At 36.6% G+C, this 21,207-nt stretch overlaps 2 protein-coding genes across 2 annotated transcripts; both read left to right on the top strand.

Moving 5' to 3' along the window:
• Window positions 1–474: 474 nt before the first annotated feature.
• On the top strand, window positions 475–2,891 carry LOC113339429 (lipase 1-like). Its single transcript, XM_026584708.1, has 4 exons — window positions 475–1,747; window positions 1,924–2,019; window positions 2,333–2,400; window positions 2,507–2,891. Exons 1-4 carry the CDS (start codon window positions 1,016–1,018, stop codon window positions 2,616–2,618), a joined length of 1,008 nt encoding a protein of 335 aa, XP_026440493.1. The 5' UTR covers window positions 475–1,015; the 3' UTR covers window positions 2,619–2,891.
• A 3,834-nt stretch (window positions 2,892–6,725) lies between these two features.
• Window positions 6,726–10,541, top strand: LOC113339684 (topless-related protein 1-like). Its single transcript, XM_026584919.1, has 11 exons — window positions 6,726–6,732; window positions 8,034–8,142; window positions 8,285–8,474; window positions 8,646–8,774; window positions 8,951–9,043; window positions 9,123–9,302; window positions 9,402–9,530; window positions 9,624–9,719; window positions 9,831–10,015; window positions 10,111–10,263; window positions 10,397–10,541. Exons 1-11 carry the CDS (start codon window positions 6,726–6,728, stop codon window positions 10,539–10,541), a joined length of 1,416 nt encoding a protein of 471 aa, XP_026440704.1.
• The last annotated feature ends 10,666 nt before the right edge of the window (window positions 10,542–21,207 follow it).

Raw genomic sequence — 21,207 nt, 5'->3', positions numbered from 1 at the left:
CGTTGACCGGATTTATGACCGTTTTCGACCATTACAAATCTGAATAATACCCGTATATTTGTCGTTTCGTATGTTTGCGGAATCTCGAATTGCTATGGAATGCGAGTTTTTAACGCTCATTCTATAACCCTCTAACAACCTTGTACAATACGAGAGTTAGTTGGTAGGGGTGCGAGTGGTTTATCATTTAAAGCAATCCGCAAGGTCCATTGAGTGAACTTTACAACCAAGAAATAGGATGAATTGATCGTCTTGCCATGAGTGCCTTAAAATCAACCCATCCCGCTCATTACGTGTGGTTTTTGACATTTTACACAAATTTTTTACTTTGCCGCTAATATGACCTATTCCCACCCTCATAACAACCTTCTTCTTTTGCATGAATTTCTATTTGCGCGGCTTATAGGGCTTGATCCCCTTATAATACATCTACAACATTATTGTGCCAACTAATGCAAACGCATATCTCGGCAAAAACTAGTGCATGCAGTTCCCATATAAGATAAGTTTGCCGTATGGATCTGTTAGCAAAACTCCAAATAGAGTTGATTTGCCAATTCAGACAACCAAAAACAAACCCATGCCAGTTGCAGGGATAAAGATGCAAGGCAAATACAGCGCATCTATCTTTTCTTTGTACCACACAATTATTTATATATCCAGGCAAGATTGCAATAATACGATAATCATCAGTTTTATGATCAGTGGTCAGGATCATACCATATTAAAGTTCATCAGACATCGGACGGATTAGAGTCATTGGCGTGATAATGGTGTAACCTGTGTCATACAAAACACAGGTTGTGTTAAAGGGCAGATTCTATTCCGAAACAAAACAAAACAGAAAACACAAGTCTTCTCTATATCGGCCAACTTAACCGGATCTTCCAAGACTGATTACGTTATTCCCCATACAATATTCCTCCAACTCCCAATTATTTCTCTCTCAAATATTTTGTTTCTCCCCTGTTTTCCTGTGTATTTCCTCAGTTTCTCTAGCAAAAAAACTCATTCAATGGCATCGGTAATGGACATAATTAGACTTCCACAACTGATATTCTTCTTCTACTTATCAATTATTGCATCAATTTTCAGAAAACTATTTTCTTTCTTTCTTCCAAATAAATCATGTTTAAGTTTTACATGTCTTAGTGATTTCGCATTATCTCTGTACTTCAAATTCTATTGTGGTCTTCAACCTTGTACCATAAGGCTTGATGATAATCAAACTACTCTCCACTTCTGGATTCCGAAGCTGCACCGAGTCGTGAAACCTTCTCTTTTGTTGATTCATGGTTTTGGTGGGAATACAAAGTGGCAATACTATCCACAGGCAGGATCACTCCATCAGGAATTCAACCTATACGTACCGGATTTGATATTTTTCGGAGACTCGTTTACCGGAAAACCTGACAGGACCGATGTATTTCAAGCGGAATGTATCGGAGAAGGAATGAAGAAACTATGTGTGGATAATTATTCGGTATTTGGTATCAGTTATGGAGGTTACGTAGCGTATCGGATGGCCGATATCTTTCGTCAAGAGATTGATAGGTTGATGATTATGAGTAGTGGAATCTGTTTCAAGAAAGATGAAATGGTCGAAGAAATGAAGAAACTGGGGAACAAAGATGTTGCTGATATTTTAGTACCATCGAAACCAGAAGATTTAAGAGTTTTGATCAATCGAGCTATGTTTAAACCTCCTTTTTGGGTCCCTGATTTCCTTCTTAAGGATTTCATCAATGTAAGTGTCTTCCTCTCATGTTTTTATTAACGTCTTTAAGGTATTTTTATTCCTTAATAGAATGCCGACGGATTTTAAACTCAGATAATAATAGTAACGAGGGTAGTCGTGCTCCCATGACATACGTTCTGCTTAAACTTTTCATTTGGATTTGATTTTCTGTTGTGGTTTTGTAGGTTATGTACATGAATCATAGAAATGAGAAAATGGAGATGCTGCACAACTTGATACATAAAGAATCAGATTCGAATTCTCTTCCTGTTCTAAATCAGGTATTAAACAAAACCTCTTTAATCTTGTTTCTCTCTAATCTTCTTTGTTTTTCTATAACTTATCTCGTGTCCACTTGATTATATCACATATGAACGTTTCATCAATATGTTTCCGGTCATGTTAGATAGATGTGTACTGATTAAACAAATAAAAGAAAACTAAAGTTTGTACTACTGACCCCAAAAGCAAGCACCACCAACTTGTGTCACTCTATTATCTGTGTACTCAAAAACAAACATCACCTCTTTGTTCACTTTTTAAATTTTGCTGGAATTGACCTCTCTTTATTAATTTGTGTTTTTGGGGTTGAAGGAAACGATGATACTATGGGGAGACAAAGACAAAGTTTTTCCATTATATTTAGCTTTTCAACTGGAAAGGTTTGTTTGATTCCTTATCTTTGATTCACTAAACAATTTTATCTTGTTACTGAGATTACTACGTTTTTGCAGGAAAATGATAGTTGAATTTACTTGATGATTGCAGGCACTTAGGTGAGAAATCAAGGGTGGAAATAATCAAAGATGCAGGACATGCAGCAAATTTAGAATCACCTTACCTTGTAAATCATTTAATCAGATCGTTTCTTCTGGATTAATGTATACTATATAGCTAGAGAATTTAATATATATGTATGTATAGTTTTGATGAGTAGCAGTTAGTATTCACAAAACTAGGTCTAGGGGGCTAAGGGGGAAAAAGGCCTAGCCAAAGCCGGATCCTGTGAGGTTGCACACTCCGCTCTTCCTCAGGCGCTGCCATTCCCAAAAGTAATTCATAAATAATCACGTTTTCAATGTATGTGGTGTATGTCTGTACTTTCTTCGGTACTGACGATTATATTACATTACAAAAAGTATTACTGCAATCACAAACTTATTGCAATAGAAAGTCGATAGAATAGGAGTACAAGAAGAATCGTCATCACAACAAAAGTACTTACTTCAAAATATATTAACTCGAAATCATCCCTACAACTAAGTGACAGAGAGTTACCCATGCTGCACAGCGGTCGAGTTCACCGGCACCCCTTTCTTACACAAATCAGTTTTCAAAAAAATTCCATGTAAATACTCTAATTACTCTTCACCTCATACCCTTATTTATCTCACACACCTTTCTTACACAACTTTGTTTACAGAATTTTCTACTTAGCAGATGTTATTGTAGTACTATGATAAAGTCGTTTGATGATGATACCAGTTATCTGAGTTTGACATTCGTCGGCACCAAATTTTTCACCGATCAAAAAAAAAAGATAAAAAAATTCCACCTCTTTTTGAAATAAAATTATAAATTCTCTCGATTTGATTTAATTTATGATCGACAGATCCCGATTCCAAATATATATCACTTGGTATGATGAAGAGAAACAAGTATATTTAGATATTCTAACAATTGTAGAGGAGGCAGATGTTGATGTAGATAGAGAACTGAGAAACACCATCTTGCAATTAAATTTTTGGCAAATACCTCAGACTCTGGACCACAAGAAGAAGATTGACGTTTCAAAGCGAGAAATTACCATCGGAAGCCGGCGGAGGATTATTTCATCATGAATGTGTGTAATCTGATCAAGATTTTCATTGTCGATTTCTTAAGCAACGACACTAGGGTTCTATGTTATAGGTATCCAACGATTCCACTGACGAGTACATTCGTAACATATGCAAACCTCCCAATTTGCGAAATAATATTTAAATCATTTTGGCCCACAGTTTTTACGAAAACCGATGACAAAAATGTTATAAGAATATACAAGCCTAACACAGCGGAAAGAAATTTCTAACAAAATTAGGTAGTCTTGAGGCCAATCACTATGCTGCGGCATTTCCCTTAACTATAGCTTACTATGGTGTTGTGGCACTATGGTGTGCCGTTTTTCTCGGGGAAGCCTCACTATGGTGTTGTGTCATCCCTTAGCTATGCTGCACGGAAACTGGGTTTCCGTTTTTTTCTCCAATTTTTTTCCCGATAGGAGTTACGTAGGTGTGTAAACCTGGGAAAACCAGAAACAAATATATAATTAGTTTAAGTGTAAAATACAACATGTACTCAGTATCCGCTTCAACTCAAAAACGAAAACTGAGTTTCGATAAAGTGAAAAAGCAAACGTAAACTGAGTTCTCTTGCCATTTCTCTTAGCTACAAGGTGTATCAGATCTGATCAACTTTGTAGAGCAGGTAAGGGATATCGCTACTCGAAAGCCATATGGAAGACCATAGCGTAGCGAAATGATCAACCATAGTGCTTGTCCTGATTGTATGTATTAGCAGTATCATCGATGCCCTACCTCTTGCATCAGTCAATATAAAGGTCATTGCCCAACACTCACAGCTATTTCAGAACCTGCTGCTATTTGTGATTGTTGGATATGACATGCTTCTTTCGTACTACTGAGTTCACAAAATGACACAAGTAGCTTTCCTAAATCACCTCTCTATGAAGACCTAAAATATGAAATTTTCCCCCAAATAAATTTTACTATCAACTGTCATAACTACATTTATAGATATTATTTGGCCAATGTAGTACGACTCGGGGATCGGCCCCGGCTCGGCTGGGACCGATCCCCGAGTATTCCCCGACCCCGACGGATCCAGACCGAGTAACTCGGTGAGTCATATTTGTGCATATAGTTTCTAGATATCGGAACTGTTTGTGATTTGGAAGAAGAATGAGAAGAAAAATGGTGAAAAAATAGTTCCAAAAGAAGTAAAAACTTATAGAGCTGACTATTACTTGTGCCTCCACTAACGGTTTAAGTTTTTAGGTTTTTATAGAATGGTTTGGGAACTATTTTGATCCTAGTCTGCCGAGTTACTCGTGGCCCAGTAAGACTGACTCGGTCTGACTCATGACTAACTTGGCGAGTATATAGAGAATACCCTGCTCGACCGAGTTTTTGAGGATCATATCGCCCAAAGACCGATACCCGAGTTACTCGCGAGTAACTCGGCCGAGGCGTACTACGTTGTATTTTTCTGATGGAGTTTATCCACAATGATGAACCTTGGAGCGAACATACAGTCCAATCAGTGAGACTGATAAGTCTTGTGCTCCAAATCATTTTAACAACCAACAAATGGCTTAGAGAAAGGATGTTAGAATATGCGAAATACATTTAACACTAATATACTCATTTCTTCACTTCTTCTGGAATTGCGGAGTAATTGACCAAATGGTTTTCAAGCTTTTCTCCCGTAGAGGGAGGCTAGGTATCCAACCCGTGTAATAACATAAATTTTAGGCTTATATACCAAGGTATAATTCTAACTGCCGAGATTGGGGTATATCAAATAAGACAAAATATGGCATTTGGAAGTAAAATCCAAAACCCCTTAGGTATATATTTTTGAAAATGGCTAAATTGCCCTTATTTTTCTAGTACTAATAAAACGTTTTAGTTTAATTAGTTAGATTAATTAGAATTAAAATTTATAAAATCTCATTTTCATTAGATTGAACTTTTGAATTTTGTTGGAACATTTTTGAGAAAAAAATTGTTTCTGGATTATTTTTGAATTTTTTAATTTGTAAAATCTTGTTTTGTTCGAAATGTAGCCAAATATTTCTAATAAGAAGATTGCAAAGTTGTTTAATGGTTTCATTCTCTAAATTACATAAGAAATTAACACTTTCAGAAATGACATTATGAAAAATCAGCATGTTCGATTGAAAAAAACCATGCCAACCAAGTATCTTCTGAACTCAGTCCATGCATGCCGATCAAACTTAGTCGGCACACTTGACAAGAATCAAAGCATGCTGACCAAACATTAGTTTTTCGCATTTATAGTCGCCATGGTCGAAAATGCAGCACATTGACGGCTGTTCGTCACTCGTCATGTTATTTTTACGAAACCATGACGACTTATAATAAAATTGGACATAGGTAAAAAAAGTTCTGGGAATTATTAATCGGCATGATCGACTAAAACAAATCAAGCCGACCAAACCTAGTCGGCATGCTTGACTAAAACTAAGCATGCCAACTAAACATAGTTTTTAGCATTTACAGTCGTTTTGTTCAAAAATGCAACACACTGACGACTGTCTATTAGTTGTCATCTTAACCATGACGACTAACAACAAAATTGGGTACATGAAACTTGTTTTCTGGGAGTTATCGGTCGTCATGATGTAAAGATGAAGATTATCACGACCCTGTAAAATGTTACTTTCAGAAATAAAACTCTTTGAAAAGTCGTCACGCTATTCATCCTATAACCTTGACGACTAAAAATAAATATGAAAAGTCGTCATGCTAGACGAAGAGATACTATAACGACCGTGTAACTACAATTCAACAATTTCAAATTTTCCGACCTAATATGCCACTTAAACAACATAACAAAGTATTAGATAAAGTTTGAAATATTTAATCAACAATAAAAAAAATATCTAATCGACGATTTTTTTTGGCATTTGAAAACGATGAGATATGGGGAATAGGAGAAAGTACTTGATCATTAGATTGATCATGAAGGAGAAGGAACAGGAAAAGAATAATGTTTGAATCTAAAACCAAAAGGGAAGTAGTTTTGGTTATTATTAGCGGAAGGGTAACTAGGTAACTTTAAAATAAAATTGGTAATTAGTTAAGGTGCCTAGATCAGCTGGTCATCCCGTTTCCCAAAGTTTCATACGTTCCAGGAGGTCCCAGGTTCGAGCCCCCAATGGCGTAATATTACGGAAACTAACATGGAAGGTAGAGTTAGTTTCCCCCCTTGTAGCACAATCTCAGGGTCTCGGCTCCCACCCCCCGGGTTATCCATGAGGCTCGCTGGTAGGCTAGCACAGCAACCTGTTCAATACATGTTCAATTAATGTAGTTGTATGTGTTGGAACTTAGCTTGTTAGGTTTCCAACTGTAGTTAACGTAATAATCTTTATCAAAAAAAAAATTAACAAAAAAAAATAACGGGTACTTAGCTCAGCTGTTCATCCCCGTTCCCCAAAGTTTCATGCGTTCCGGAAACTAACATAGAAGGTAGAGTTAGTGCCCCTTTGTGACACAATCTCAGCCCCCATCGCTTCGGCTCCCTTGGCTAGGTTACCCATAAGGCTCGCTGGTAGGCTAGGTCAGCAGCCTGTCCAATAATAACAGGGAGGTAGTCAATTGAGATTTCAAATGACTTCCAGAGAGTTTCCAAATCTATTGTTAGTCCATAGAGAATATCGGAGAGTCTCCTAATGTCTCTTGTTATTGGCTAGAGACTTTTTTAAGTCATCTAAATTCTCTAGAACTCCATGTTATTGGATTAGGATTTTGTAAGAGTCACTCCAACACCTCTGTTATTCGAAGGAGAATTAAAAGTCATTGATCTGTAATTTTCAGAGATTTGGGGAGACTTTTTAATGAAAATAAGCATAGTAGAAATCTCTCCTCATGAGGTGATATTTTGGGAGACTTAGAAATTTAGGGAATATTTGTTTTTGAGAGTTGGACCAATTTTTTTTTTTTATTTGTTTGTTTGTATGAGTTGATGAACGAGCCATTTGTGCGTAATACACCGACCTAATATGAATATATTGGACATTTCATCTCTCTTTTTCTTTTCCCTCGTGTATATCGACTGACCTTTCTCTTTGCCACTTCAAAGGACATTTCCTTAGATGAAACAACGAAAAGATGCTAACCAGTGATGAGATAGCATAGCAAATAGAAAAATATGGGATGAATGAAAACTTAGGCATAGGATAACAATGAGATTTATTCTGACAACGAACAAATATTTACTAGGTACTCATGTTACTTTTATTAACATTATAACGGTACATAAAAAAAAATCGGTAGATGTTTTAAATTTTTAGTTCGATATTATACATTTTTTGTCTCTATAAATCACATAAACTCTTTACAAATCTCGTTTTTTTGTCTCTACAAGTCATAAAGACTCTCTAAAATACTCTATGAGAATCAATAGAAATCTCTAAAATTTCAGAGAGTCCGGAGGTCACTCAAATAAAAAATCAATAGAAATCTCTATGGGAATTCGGCACGTGCAGCTTTGCTTGATGTAGCCAAAGAACTGATTCAAGCTAATCCACTTTTCAAGGACAAGTTGGAATTTCCTATCCTTGTGGAGTCAAGGCTACACTCTCTCTATACCCAGAGGTACCGTAATTGTCTATTTTATATGTATTGAGATATTTGTTTTCAGTACTGGCCAGAAAGAACTGTTTTGTAACTGTATGTTTATATTGATTTTGTTTGTTACCAACCAGTAATTGATATAAATATTTAACGATTAATGCAGCTTGCGTAGGCAGCAACACCCTCCTCAACAGGAGAAGAACCTGATGTCCAATCCCTTTCCATTCAGTTTCGTCTCTCAACAGGAGGAGAATTTGATGTCCTATCCCTTTGGATTAAGACCTGTCCCTGCAGGTTCTGCATATCGCAACATACAAAACAATGATGGTGTAGCTTCATTCGGGAAATATCAGGTACGGAATCTGCTAAACTTCATTCGGGAGATTTTGATAATTGTAATGTTTCCTTGTTTTACATTTTACACATTTTTCTTTTTACTTTTATCATAAGTTGAGAACATTAAGATTATTGTAATAAATCCCAGTATATACATGTTTGAACAATATTGAATTGGATTTTGCTAGAACTCTGAGAATGCATGGCTTAAACTGGCCAAGGAAGTTGATGAGGTCACTACTATCCGTATCAATGAAATTAAGGAACAGGGTCAATGTCGATCTTTGCGGCTTCCTGAAAAATTGGAATGTGACAAAGTAGCATTCTCTCTTAATATTTTGAACCTGATTATGTTTTTTATTTTCTATTTGTCAGTAAACTTACCTGACACTCCGGTCTCGATCTTTTTCTTGTAATTTTGATTGTGTAATTGCAATTATCCAAAATCCAATTGGATTTATGGCTAAATAATGTCCTTAATATCAATTTTCAGATATCAAGGTTGATGTATGCTAATTCAGGTCGTTCTATATTAGCCCTAGCATCAAACGCCATGCATCTTCTTTGGAAATGGGATAAAACTGAGGTAATATGTTTAACAAGTTACTGTCCCTTGTGAAAGTTAGAACATGGTTACGGTTATGGTAACATGCTTTGGTTTCTAGGTATCATCCAGTGTACGCCCTGAAATATGGGAACCGAAAAGTGGTAAGATGATGGTGAATGATATAGAACACGTTACCAATGAAGACACTGAGGCTTGTTTCTCTATGTCCAATAATGAAGCTTATCTCATTTCAACATCAGGTGGAAAGATTTCCGTGTTCTCAACGGCAACATTTGAGGTAATCTAGCAAACAATTGCGTCACTATTTTACTATGGATTTTATGTAAGGCTTTAGATTTTGATAAATTGTTTCTTGATTTCTTACCATACAACACAGAGATTGAATACATTCATGCCCCCATCACTTGCGTGTACTTGTCTCATTTTCTACACCGAAGACAACAACATATTGGTTATCGGCCCGGAAGATTCAAACATCCTGATATATGATATCCGTAAAGATATGGTATGGTTATTACATACAGACACAAAAAATTGTCTACATCTATGATATGGTATGGTTATTTAAAAAATCGCGTATATTTCCTTTTTGTTGCAGATGATTAAAACTCTTAAAGGTAACTTGAAGAAAATCACAGGTTTGGCGTATTCTGAAGAACTGAAAGTGCTAGTTTCATTGGATGCAGAGGCTCAGGTTTGTATTGTGTTGCATGGCTTTTCTCTAAAAGTGTTGTAAATTTTTGGTTAGGGATAGCAGATTTTCCTGTGGCACGCACATAATAGTTGATTATGTTATGTGGTGTAGATTTGTGTATGGAAATGGGGTACATGGGTTAAGCAGAACACAGCGGCCTTGCAAATTCCATCTGGGAGGAATTCTGCTTCAGCTATCCGTGTACAATATCAGAATGATCAGATTCACTTCCTTGTGGTGCATCCAGTACACCTTGCTATATACGAGACAACAAACTTGAACTGTGTAAAACAGGTGTATCCTTCAATTTGCTATATATCAGTTTAAAATTAATTAAAAGCATTTTCGTTCAACTTAAAACTTTTTTGTTTTTGCGGTGGGTTGTACCTAGATTTTCTGCGCATATCACTGATGCAACATTGTCTAGCGAAAGCGAAATGATATTTGCCAGTTTTCTTGATGCAACCCTTTTAGTTTTTGGAGTTGCAAACTTTGAACCTGTGTGTCGCACTCAACCATCTGCATATCTCCATGCAATTTCGAGGTACGAAATTTGTTGTGTGGCTTCACATATTGGTGGATACGTATTTACTGTCTGACTGGAACTAAGGCATCTGTAACTAATCGCCTTCTGCAATTATCATATGATTATAGTATTTCTTTTCTTTGTATTGCAGCCCTAGTGTTTACCCGACGGCGATTGATGCTCATACAACAAAGAATCAGTTTGCAATAGGACTATCAGATGGTGGTGTTTGTGTCATAGAACCCCTTAACTCCGCTAAAAACAGGTTTGCATGGGAAACCACCGATAGCTGTTAATGATGTATATATCTGATCCATTGACGATTGACCGGTGATCATTCTTTATAGAAGTTGAAAGTTCTGAAAGTAAAAAAACAGATCATTCTAAATCGATAGGTTTAAAGTTCCGAGTAAAATTCCAAATTGTAAAAATCAATATGATTCTTTTATTTTTTATATATATTCCCTCCATTTCATTTCTAAAAAATAAGCGAGTTTGGTTTTCAAAAAAATTAAGAAAACCAATCACTATAACCACTCTTTAATGTTTTTTTCCTAAAATATCCTTTGATCCCCACTCATTTATTATTAGATAATGAGGAGAGAGAAGTGGTCCCCTTTTTGTATTAGGAGAGAAAAAAGATAGAGAGAAATGGTCCCCTTATGAGTATAGTAGTAAAATCATAACATTTAACTTTCCACATATGGAAACAAACCTATTTTTTGACGTACCCAAATAAGAAAACCTGTCTATATTTTAGAAACGGATGGAGTATGTAGAATGACCTTGGACATGTTCTACGGATGCAAACTATAAACAGTTATACAAGTGAACTGAGCATATGTAGCGAGCACAGCTCCGTGGACAAACTCTAGCTCCCAATCCACACACATATATAATTCAAGTACATACCTTAAAATGCTAGAAAGACCCCGAAATGTAGTTGACACCAAACTAGTATTTCACTTACATGTCGCATAGTTCTGGGGAGAAAATTTTTGATGGGGCATGAGGGACCAGTAAAAAGTTGACATTTGTCAATCTTAATTAACTGATTTTATCTAGTTAATTTTTGAAGAAAGGGTATCTAAGGAATTTTCTAGTAATTAATCTTCCTCTTGTCCGTGAAATTCTGGAAAATATTATTAGAAAAATTAGGATAAGAAAAAATATAAACCTTAAAATCTTAGTTCTTTGACGGTGATTTTGTTTTTTAATCGGAAAAAGGTTAAATGTTTGCTAAAGGAGAGACCTTGATAAAATAAAGAAAACTAAAAATACCACCGATGATATTTTTATTGCCACTAACAACCGTCTTGTGATGATAATCAGCATTAACGGAGAAGTAAAATTAACATATATTTCAATCTTTTCAGTAAAGCAAAGCTTACTAGTGTACTCTTTAATCTCAGGAAGAAAATATCACTGCCAAAACTAATAATTGTCGGGACTTTGCTGGCATCAAAGGATCTGTCAGGATCAAGACCCAAAATCATAAAAATAAAAACCTAATCTCTTAACTATACATTATAGTTTTCGATAATACAAAAAATACCCAGAATTAGTAAATAAAATCCAAATCCAACTCAAAACTTTAGTCTTAGAGTCATTTAGATTTTCTTCGCCTGTTTGATCTTTTCCCTGTTCTATATTATAACCCCATGGATATGAAGAGAGGTTTTCCTCGTTCGTATTTCTTTCATTAGTATTAAAAAAACAAAAAATGGAAACTAACCACTTATATTTCCCTAAACACCATTGTTATAAAAATCAGAAGAGCATTTAGTAGTTAGAAAACTCACTGACAAATGGCAATTTTCTACTAGTCCCCCATGCCCCTATCCAAAATCACCACCATCAAAAAATTTCTCAGTATTGGGAGTCCAAATCTGTTCACACTCCTCTAACGAGTGTATATTTCAAATATTCTTCTGATTGGTTGATTATTTAACTGATGATCCCATTTCCCTCCATGTTTAGAATCACAACCCTCAGTTACATAACTCCCATAGAGATTAAAATGTGAAATATACACTCGTTAAGGAGTGTGCACGAGTTCGCACTCACTGGTTATTCGCATTTAGTCGTGGACCCATCACAGATCCTAAAGGGTTCACCGCCTCGCGTAGGTACTGGTTATTCACGTAGGTAATAATTTGCATTAGTAATTTTATACCCCTGGAATCCCCCTAGCTTAGCCTATAACTAGTATACTAAATTTGAGCTCATCAAAATTAGGCAATTAAAATAAGAAATATTTTGTAAAATGGTCCTATGTTTTGGGTGTAATTAGTCGTAAAACACACCGTTGATGCATTAGGGTCGTAGACTAACCAAAGACCGTCAACGAACTGTTAACTTACTTTTCACACTTTACCAACCACCCTGACGATCTGTTGACTAACACAGACGGTTTGAATGTTTTCAAAACATACACCTTCTCGTCCTTTTCCATCTTCTTCTTTCATTGTTTACACTAGAGCTGTCAATTTATAATCCGGCTTGCGGGTTGATCCTAACCCGATTTGTTCCAACCCGGCCCGGCTTGGCTTGTTTTCTAAACGGGCCGGGTTAGGGTTGGCATATACAACCCTACTAGAAAACAAGCCGGGCTAGGGCCAACCCGCGGGTTACCCGTCAACCCGTCAAATTAATAAATATATCCCTCAATCCCACCAACTCTTTAAAATCCATGATTTGCAAACATATATTAGAATTAGTTAATTTTAAATCAATAAGTAAAGCTAATTTTGGATCTACCCAAACAAATATAACAATTTTTAGATTTTAAATAATCAATCAATAAATTAAATTACAACTTAGATTCATCAATCACATATTTATTCGGGATGTCCTAAATTGATAAAAGGACTAGCATAATTTAAACAGTGAGTTAGTCTTACTCACATTAATTTAAACTTATAAAATGATAAAAAAAAAAGTAAAATGCTTAGTTGATGTTAGGGTTCTCTGCCTAAGAAAACTAAAGCGCCGTAACCGGCTATATCGTTGATTAAGTGGCAATAAAAACGTCTACTTTACAACTCAGTGGTGGGGCTTCTAGTTAAACACCAAATTGACCTAGGTTCGACCTTTACTAAATGAATAATCCTAAACAATCCTAAATTTTAAATTTAATTTTTAAATTGATAAGATTAACAAGCCAACCCGCCAACCCGTCAGGGTTAACCCGTCTAGGACTAGAGTTGGGGTTTTGAGCTTGTTCGTGAATAGTACTAGGGATAGGGTTGATCCTAACCCTAGTACGGGTTAGCAAGCTAGGGACGGGTTGACCCTAGCTTGCCCGTTTGACAGCTCTAGTTTACACTGACTAATTCTTCTTCCATTTTCTTTTGAAGCCCGTGTCAACTCTTTTTTCCTCTTTCGTTTTTTATACTGATTGGTTCTTCTTCCATTTTCTGTTGCAGCCCGTGTCAAGTCTTCTTCCTTATGGGTTTACTGAATTGGCGTTAATAACGGTTATTTGACCTAAAAATTCTCAAATATGGATAACTGATCCGTTGGGCAGCCAGAAGTGAATCTCAATTAATAAAACTCTTCGCTAAGGCAAAAAGCTAATCGGTGATTGTCTTTGAAGATATCTACTGGTCATTAAATCTTTCAATCAGTGAGCCATGAGCAAGTTAAGGTAATATACACATAGCTTGAGTTATTTATTTGTCTGGGTATTTCTATTGGTTATTAAACATTTCTATGATTCATCTGCACCATGTGTTGGAAATGATTTTGGGTTAAAGAGAGAGGGTAATGGAAATGTGGTTAAGACTCACTCAAATAACTCACGGGACACTCAACTGGATTCGGGAGAAACAAATAATTTTATTACTTTCTCAAAACTGGTCGTACACAGACCACTCACTCTTCTTACAAACTGACTTACACTAGTTTTCACTCGATCACTTCACTGACCTTACTACCCACTTTGGGTTTCCACTCAATTGCACACTTACACCTCACTTTGAGATATCACTCCATTGCAATTCACAATGGTGACAGCTGATGCCTATTTATAGGCATTGATTGACCGACCTCTATAAGGTCTAGAACCTGCCCTAACTCTCTAGTGTATGACCTACTCTAGAAAACTCTAATTTTGACATTTCTTTTACATCTAATTGCTGACTCTAACTCTAGATTTCTCTAGTTTAATACTTGTTCCAGAATACTCCATCATCACATTTCTTTTACATTTTCTTACTAATTAAGCCTTCTAGAATATTCTTGATCCAAATCAAATTTATTCTTTCAAGACGCCCCCTTAAACTAGATTTTCTTGTTATTCCACGTTGGATTTTCACGTCCACACAATCTTTAATTCTCTGTGCATCGGTGCTTCTGTAAGAGTGCTTGTGATTTAGTCGTTGACCGTAGCCTTTTTCCACCCAACTCATCCTCGGTTTATTTCCTTTTCTTTTGCCATTTTTCTTGCCATCATAGTCTTCCTCCACTCCAAGCTCCATGGTGTTATTCCTTGCCGCATTTCTCCATTTCTCAGTTCTCATGATCCTTCTAGCCGGTTCGCAACTTACAGAGTGGTAAAATAGTGAAACCGGATATCCATAGATCTCATTTAAACTTTTCGTGCGCAAAGGTCTCTTGCTTGAGCTTTCGTCTGATGATGATGGTTCAACACCCTCCAATCTTGGAGGAGATTGAGGTGGTGAAACTTCTTGAACAACTGGTTCTGGCAGCGGCACTTGTTGTTCCTCTTCTTCTTCCAGGATCTAGAGAAAATCATACTCCTTTTCTTGAATATCAAAGTCCCAGACGCCTTTTTCATCGAACTCCACATCTCCGCGTACGATGATCTTTCGGTTGGTCGGATTGTACAACTTATATCCCCTTGATCGAGCATCATAACCGATAAATATGTACTTCACATTCTTGTCACGAGCATATGCAATGCTTCCAAATACTCGCAAATGTGCAACGCCGGGTTTCACTCCACTCCATGCTTCTTGAGGAGTCATGTTCCACACATTTTTTGTTGGACACCGGTTTATTAAATAAATCGCACAATCAACCGCTTCTGCCCAAAACTCCTTGGGCAATTTCTTGCTCTTCAACATACTCCGGGTCATCCAACATACTCCGGGTCATGTTGAAAATTGTTATGTTTCTCCTTTCGCCAACTTCATTTTGTTGAGGTGTGTATGGAACCGTAAGAGACCGACGGATTCCATTGTCTTCACAATAAGCCTCGAACTCCTTCGAAGTAAATTCACCTCCTCTGTCTGGTCGCATAGCCACAATCTCAAAGCCGCTCTATTTCTCCACAAGGGATTTAAATTTCTTGAAATAGGAGAAAACCTCCAATTTTTGTTTCAAGAAATAAACCCATGTTTTTCGACTAAAATTGTCCACAAATATTATTTCCACCGTAAGAACTTGGCTTTAACGGTCCACAAACATCTGTGTGAACCAACTCTAGCGGTTTTGTGGCTCTCGTCAGTGTTTCCTTAGGAAAACCTTTTCTAAAATGTTTCCCCAGTAAACATCCTTAACACAACTGATCCGGGTGGTCTATTCTTGGCAAACCTTTAACCATCTTTTGTTTGGACAGTAACTTTAGTCCTCCAAAATTGAGGTGTCCATACCTAAGATGCCAGAGCCATGACGAGTCTTTCACACAAGCAGCCAGACATCTCGCGATGTCATTTTGAATGTTCAAGTAGAACATCCTATTCCCCGTCATCGGCACTTTGGCAATCAATCTTCCTCTCTTATCTCTTATAAAAAGACTAAGGTCCTCCATACTCATCCTATAACCTTTTTCTAAGAGTTGTCCCAAACATAGTATATTCATTTTTACATTAGGGACATAATAGACATCCGAAATAAACTCATGATTTCCATTTTTTAACTTAATAAAAAAATTTCCTAGACCACTCACCGGAGTTTTTTATCCATTTCCAAACGTCACGTTGCCTGAAACTGATTCATCAAGCTCCACGAACTTCTCCTTTGTGCCGCACATATGATTGCTTGATCCCGTATCAAGCACCCACGTACAATTTTCATCGTAGTCATCTCCTTTGCGTTCCACTAACAAGGTCTCGTCTTCTTGATTTTCTTTACTAACATAATTAGCTTCTTCTTCGACGTCATCCGTAGAAAACCTACATTCCCGAGCATAATGACCAAGTTTATGACAATTATGGCATTCAATTTGAGATTTGATATACCTTGGCCTGTTATTGTTGTTCCATGAATTATCTCCTCTACCACGACCTCTTATGGAGTTTGACCACTGGTCACTCTGATCATCTTTATTCTGCTTGCCTCTTCCTTTTTCGTCGTCGTAGCTGCGTCAACTTCCTCTAGCATTGAAAAAGCGGGGGTACAACAACCACACCCATTATTTTTCTTAACAATCTGTATGGACAAACTCCAATATGCTTTCTAGAGAATCAACTAGACAATCAGACTCAATCTAGATAAAACGTATATCAAAGAGTTTATATCTCAATCTCTCGATTCGATATATACTCAAGCAAATAGAAATCTGCAAGTCTTTATCAAATACTAGAGAGATAACTTGGATGGTACCAAAGACCAATATCCAAGTGTCAATCAATTTAAATCAACAACCAAAAGGTCGGATATTCTAATTGATTGAACGACGCACAACCTGTGATATTTCAATTATATAAAAAAATATAATGCGGAAAAGAAATAACACAGACACCAGAATTTTGTTAACGAGGAAACCGCAAATGCAGAAAAACCCCGGGACCTAATCCAGTTTGAACACACATTGTATTAAGCCGCTGCAGACACTAGCCTAATCCAAATTAATTTCGGTCTGGACTGTAGTTGAACCCCAATCAATCTCACACTGATCCAAGGTACAGTTATGCTCCTACGTCTCTGATCTCAGCAGGATGCTGCGCACTTGATTCCCTTAGCTGATCTCACCCACAACTAAGAGTTGCTACGACCCAAAGTCAGAGACTTTAATAAACAAATCTGTATCACGCAGAAAAATCTACGGTAATAGATAAATCCGTCTCCCACGAATATACCTACTAGTTTTGTTCCGTCTTTTGATAAATCAAGGTGAACAGGAACCAATTGATAATCCGGACTTATATTCCCGAAGAACGGTCTAGTATTATCACTCACCTCATAATAATCTTAATCGACGCAGCGAAAAAAATATTGCGGAATCACAGACGATGAGACGAAGTATTTGTAATTACTTTTATATCTTATCTATCGGAGATATCAATCTCAAGCCAATTATTACAATTGTACTCGTACGATAGAAACAACAAGATCAGATCACACAACTACAAGAAAGTAGTATTGGTTTGGCTTCACAATCCCAATGAAGTCTTTAAGTCGTTAACCTGGTTTAGAAGAAGAAACCAATGGTTAAAGGAGAATCGACTCTATCTTAGCACAACTAGTATCACACAAAAGGTGTGGGGATTAGGTTTCCCAGTTGTTAGAGTTCTCCCTTATATAGTCTTCCAAATCAGGGTTTGCAATCAATGTTAGCTTGGTAACAAAACATTCAATATTCACCGTTAGATGAAAACCTGATTAGATTCAAGCTAATATCTTTCATCCGTTAGATCAAAAACTAGCTTGTTACACACAAATGAAATGCACGTTTCTAGTATTGTGTAACCGTACCCAAACTTGTACGTGTGTTGGTTCAACAATAGTTAACCAAATGGTTAGCCATATGATCACTTTCATATCAACCATATTCTTCTTCACCATAACTAGTTCAAGTGACTCAAATGAACTAGTTAGAGAGTTGTTCAATTGCAAGGAAATCTTATGTAACTACACAAGACACAATCGAAGCAAAAACGATTTGATTCACTCGAATCGGTTCATAAACTATATAGCCACGGTTTGCAATTTGCATTCCTTAGTTTATATAAGAATAAGTTCACAAACATTGTTTTTAGATATAACCAACTCAAGTTCGCGGACTAGGTTCGCGGACTTAAGTTCCCGGACGGAGTTCACAACTCCAGCAGAATTTCTCTAGTCGACAACTTCCGCCAGTTCGCGGACTTATCTCACGCCACTATTCTGGTTCTCTTGATCAACAAAGTTCGCAAACTTCGATTCAAGGAATAAGGACTTATACATATATGTGTCTCCAGAATAATGATTATATCCTCCAATGGTTATATAATCTAAACTCTCACTTCAATCATTTGAAACATTCTTAGAGGACGTTGATATTCTATAGTTGTTATTCACAAACTATTTTTCGTCAAAGTAAGCAATTTTCAAAGTGATTGAAACTTGTCATGACTTTCGTCACTAGGTAAAGATGAACTTGGCTAAAGCGAAAGCTTACCAACACATATTTCGAGAAATAGATAGGCGAGATAAACTCGGCTTGAAATAACTAATGTGTATAATCTAAGTCTATATAACAAAACGACTTTTGTCTCAAGATAGGAGATAAATAGACTTTTGAGTGATAGATAAGTTCAAGTCTCCACATACCTTTTAGTCGATGAAGATCCACCGGTTCCTTGAGTAGTCCTTCGTCTTGTATGATGATGCCATGGAGTTCTTGAGCTCAACTACACTTTTTATCCTAGTCCGAGACCTTAGCTATAGTAGACTAGAAATCAAGACTTATAGTTTTGATCACTAACATTGACAAACATGCTTGATACAGCAACGCATGCGAGTTCGACCGAGCAATGCTCTAACAAACATTACTATTAGAGCTCTCTCCTCTACCTTTCAAAGTGAGCTTAGCTTGTAGAACTTGTTCTACTTCTCCCTCTTTGCTTCTCTTTCTCATTCGTTCTTTATGGTCTTGTAACGATCCCATGAGCTCGTCCACCGTCATGGACTCCACGTCTTTTGATTCTTCAATGACGACGACAATATAGTCAAATTTTGTAACAAGTGACCGTAATATTTTTTCGATCACACGACTATCGCTCATGACCTCACCATTTTTTCTTAGTTGATTAACAACAACTAAAACTCTTGAAAAATAATACGATATTAATTTTAACTCTTTCATGGAGAGAGAGTCAAACTCACCTCTTAGAGTTTGCAACCGTACCTTCTTTACTTTGTCCACGCCTTTGAAGGAATTTTGCAAAATCTCCCACGCTTGCTTTGCATTAGCTGATCTTGATATCTTCTCGAACGACGACTCATCCATGCCTTGATAAATAAGGAAAAGAGTTCTTTTATCTCTCTTTCTTGATATACGTAGCATATATTTTTAATTTTGGGGTAGCTTCGCGTCATCCTCCGGTTCAACATAACATTTTTCTGCTATCTCCCATGCATCTTGCGATCCTAATAACGCCTTCATTTGTATGCTCCAATTCTCATAGTTGTCTTTAGTGAGTTTAGGAATATGAAACGGAAACATCTCGCCAGCCATTAGGATCTTACGTCTCTGATACCACTTTGTTGGAAATGATTTTGGGTTAAAAGCGAAAGTGTAATAGAAATGTGGTTAAGACTCACTCAAATAACTCACGGGACACTCAACTGAATTCGGGAGAAACAAACAATTTTATTACTTTCTTCTTACAAACTCACTTACACTAGTTTCCACTCGATCACTTCACTGACCTTACTACCCATTTCAGTTTTCCACTCAATTACACACTTACACCTCACTTTGAGATATCACTGCATTACAATTCACAATGGTTACAGCTGATGCCTATTTATAGGCTTTGATTGACCGACCTCTATAAGGTCTATAACCTTCCCTAACTCTCTAGTGTGTGACCTACTAAAGAGTTAGAAAACTCTAGTTTTTACTTTTTTTTTACATCTATGTAGATACTAAATACCGCGCATCTATTATGTATGCGAAGAAATGGTTCGATGAATGGGCGAAGGATATCGCGTACAATATATTTAAGATGACGCATCAGACGACGTCAGAAGAATCACGAGAAAAGTGTGATGATCGTGCGAAGTTATAGAGTATGTGCCAGAAGAGTCAAAGTAAGCGTGCGTTAATTACGCATGCCAGATCCGAAAATAAGGGCTTTATTAGCTGTCATCCATTATGTAAAATCCCTATATAAGGGACCGAGCGACCATGTAAAGAGGAGAGATCTTTTTGAGAGCTTAAACTTGGAATTTAGGAGAGAGAAAACTATTGTTTGTTCTCCAAGTTAGAGTTCATCTCAAATCTTGTAACCATATTGAAGATTTTATGAATGAATGTATGAATTTTAAGATGATTACTTGAGTTGATATTAAGATTACATTAAGGGTGTGGTTGTAGGATTTCCTGCAACTACATTTTGGCGCTAGAAGACATCTTGGAGTAATATACTGTGGTGGTGAAGGTTTAGAAGTTCAAACCTAAAATTTCAGAAGGATAACCTCAGAAATCTTATCTTCATTGTTCAAATTTTTAGTTCTTTACAAAGAGGTTCTTCTTTTAATTGAAACAAGAAAACAAAAATGATAAAAATCATTGAAGCAACAGAGGGCAGTAAGAAATTACAATGCAACTTAATAACCAAAAATACTATCGATGATTTCCATGCAAGAATTACAGGAAAAATACACAAGCGTGATTTCGAAGGAAAGAAAATTATGACGGTAGAAAAAATTTCTCCACTAAAAGATTGGGAAAAACATACTATAACATTCACGGCGGAAGAGATACCAGAAGAGAATTTAAAACAAACAGATCCTTTGGTGGTTACAGTGGTTGTAGAATGCAAAGAAACACATGCTGGAGTGAAAGAACAAGATAGATGGGCGATGGATAGAACCTTAGTAGATACAAGAAGTTCGGTAGACATCTTACTTTATCGCACGTTCAAAAGAATGGGATATAAAGATATAGATATGGATCGCTCAAGTTATAGTATTCATGGTACTAATAAAACAACAACAAAACCAAAAGGAGAAATAACAGTGTGAATATTGTTGGGAGAAATAGAAACACAAGTGATATTGTGTGTG

Source organism: Papaver somniferum, unplaced genomic scaffold, assembly GCF_003573695.1.
Source record: "Papaver somniferum cultivar HN1 unplaced genomic scaffold, ASM357369v1 unplaced-scaffold_21, whole genome shotgun sequence".
NCBI classification, from domain to species: domain Eukaryota; kingdom Viridiplantae; phylum Streptophyta; class Magnoliopsida; order Ranunculales; family Papaveraceae; genus Papaver; species Papaver somniferum.
The sequence above is the reverse complement of the archived record's forward strand: the minus strand, read 5'-3'. Positions and strand labels throughout refer to the sequence as shown.

Bases quoted from the DNA above. Each gene is read 5' to 3' on its own strand.
- LOC113339429 (XM_026584708.1), top strand. From the start codon at position 1,016: ATGGCATCGGTAATGGACATAATTAGACTTCCACAACTGATATTCTTC. The intron at 1,748-1,923 runs GTAAGTGTCTTC...GTGGTTTTGTAG, and splicing joins TTCTTAAGGATTTCATCAAT to GTTATGTACATGAATCATAG. The intron at 2,401-2,506 runs GTTTGTTTGATT...TGATGATTGCAG, and splicing joins TTAGCTTTTCAACTGGAAAG to GCACTTAGGTGAGAAATCAA.
- LOC113339684 (XM_026584919.1), top strand. The intron at 9,303-9,401 runs GTAATCTAGCAA...CATACAACACAG, and splicing joins TCTCAACGGCAACATTTGAG to AGATTGAATACATTCATGCC. The intron at 9,531-9,623 runs GTATGGTTATTA...TTTTTGTTGCAG, and splicing joins ATGATATCCGTAAAGATATG to ATGATTAAAACTCTTAAAGG.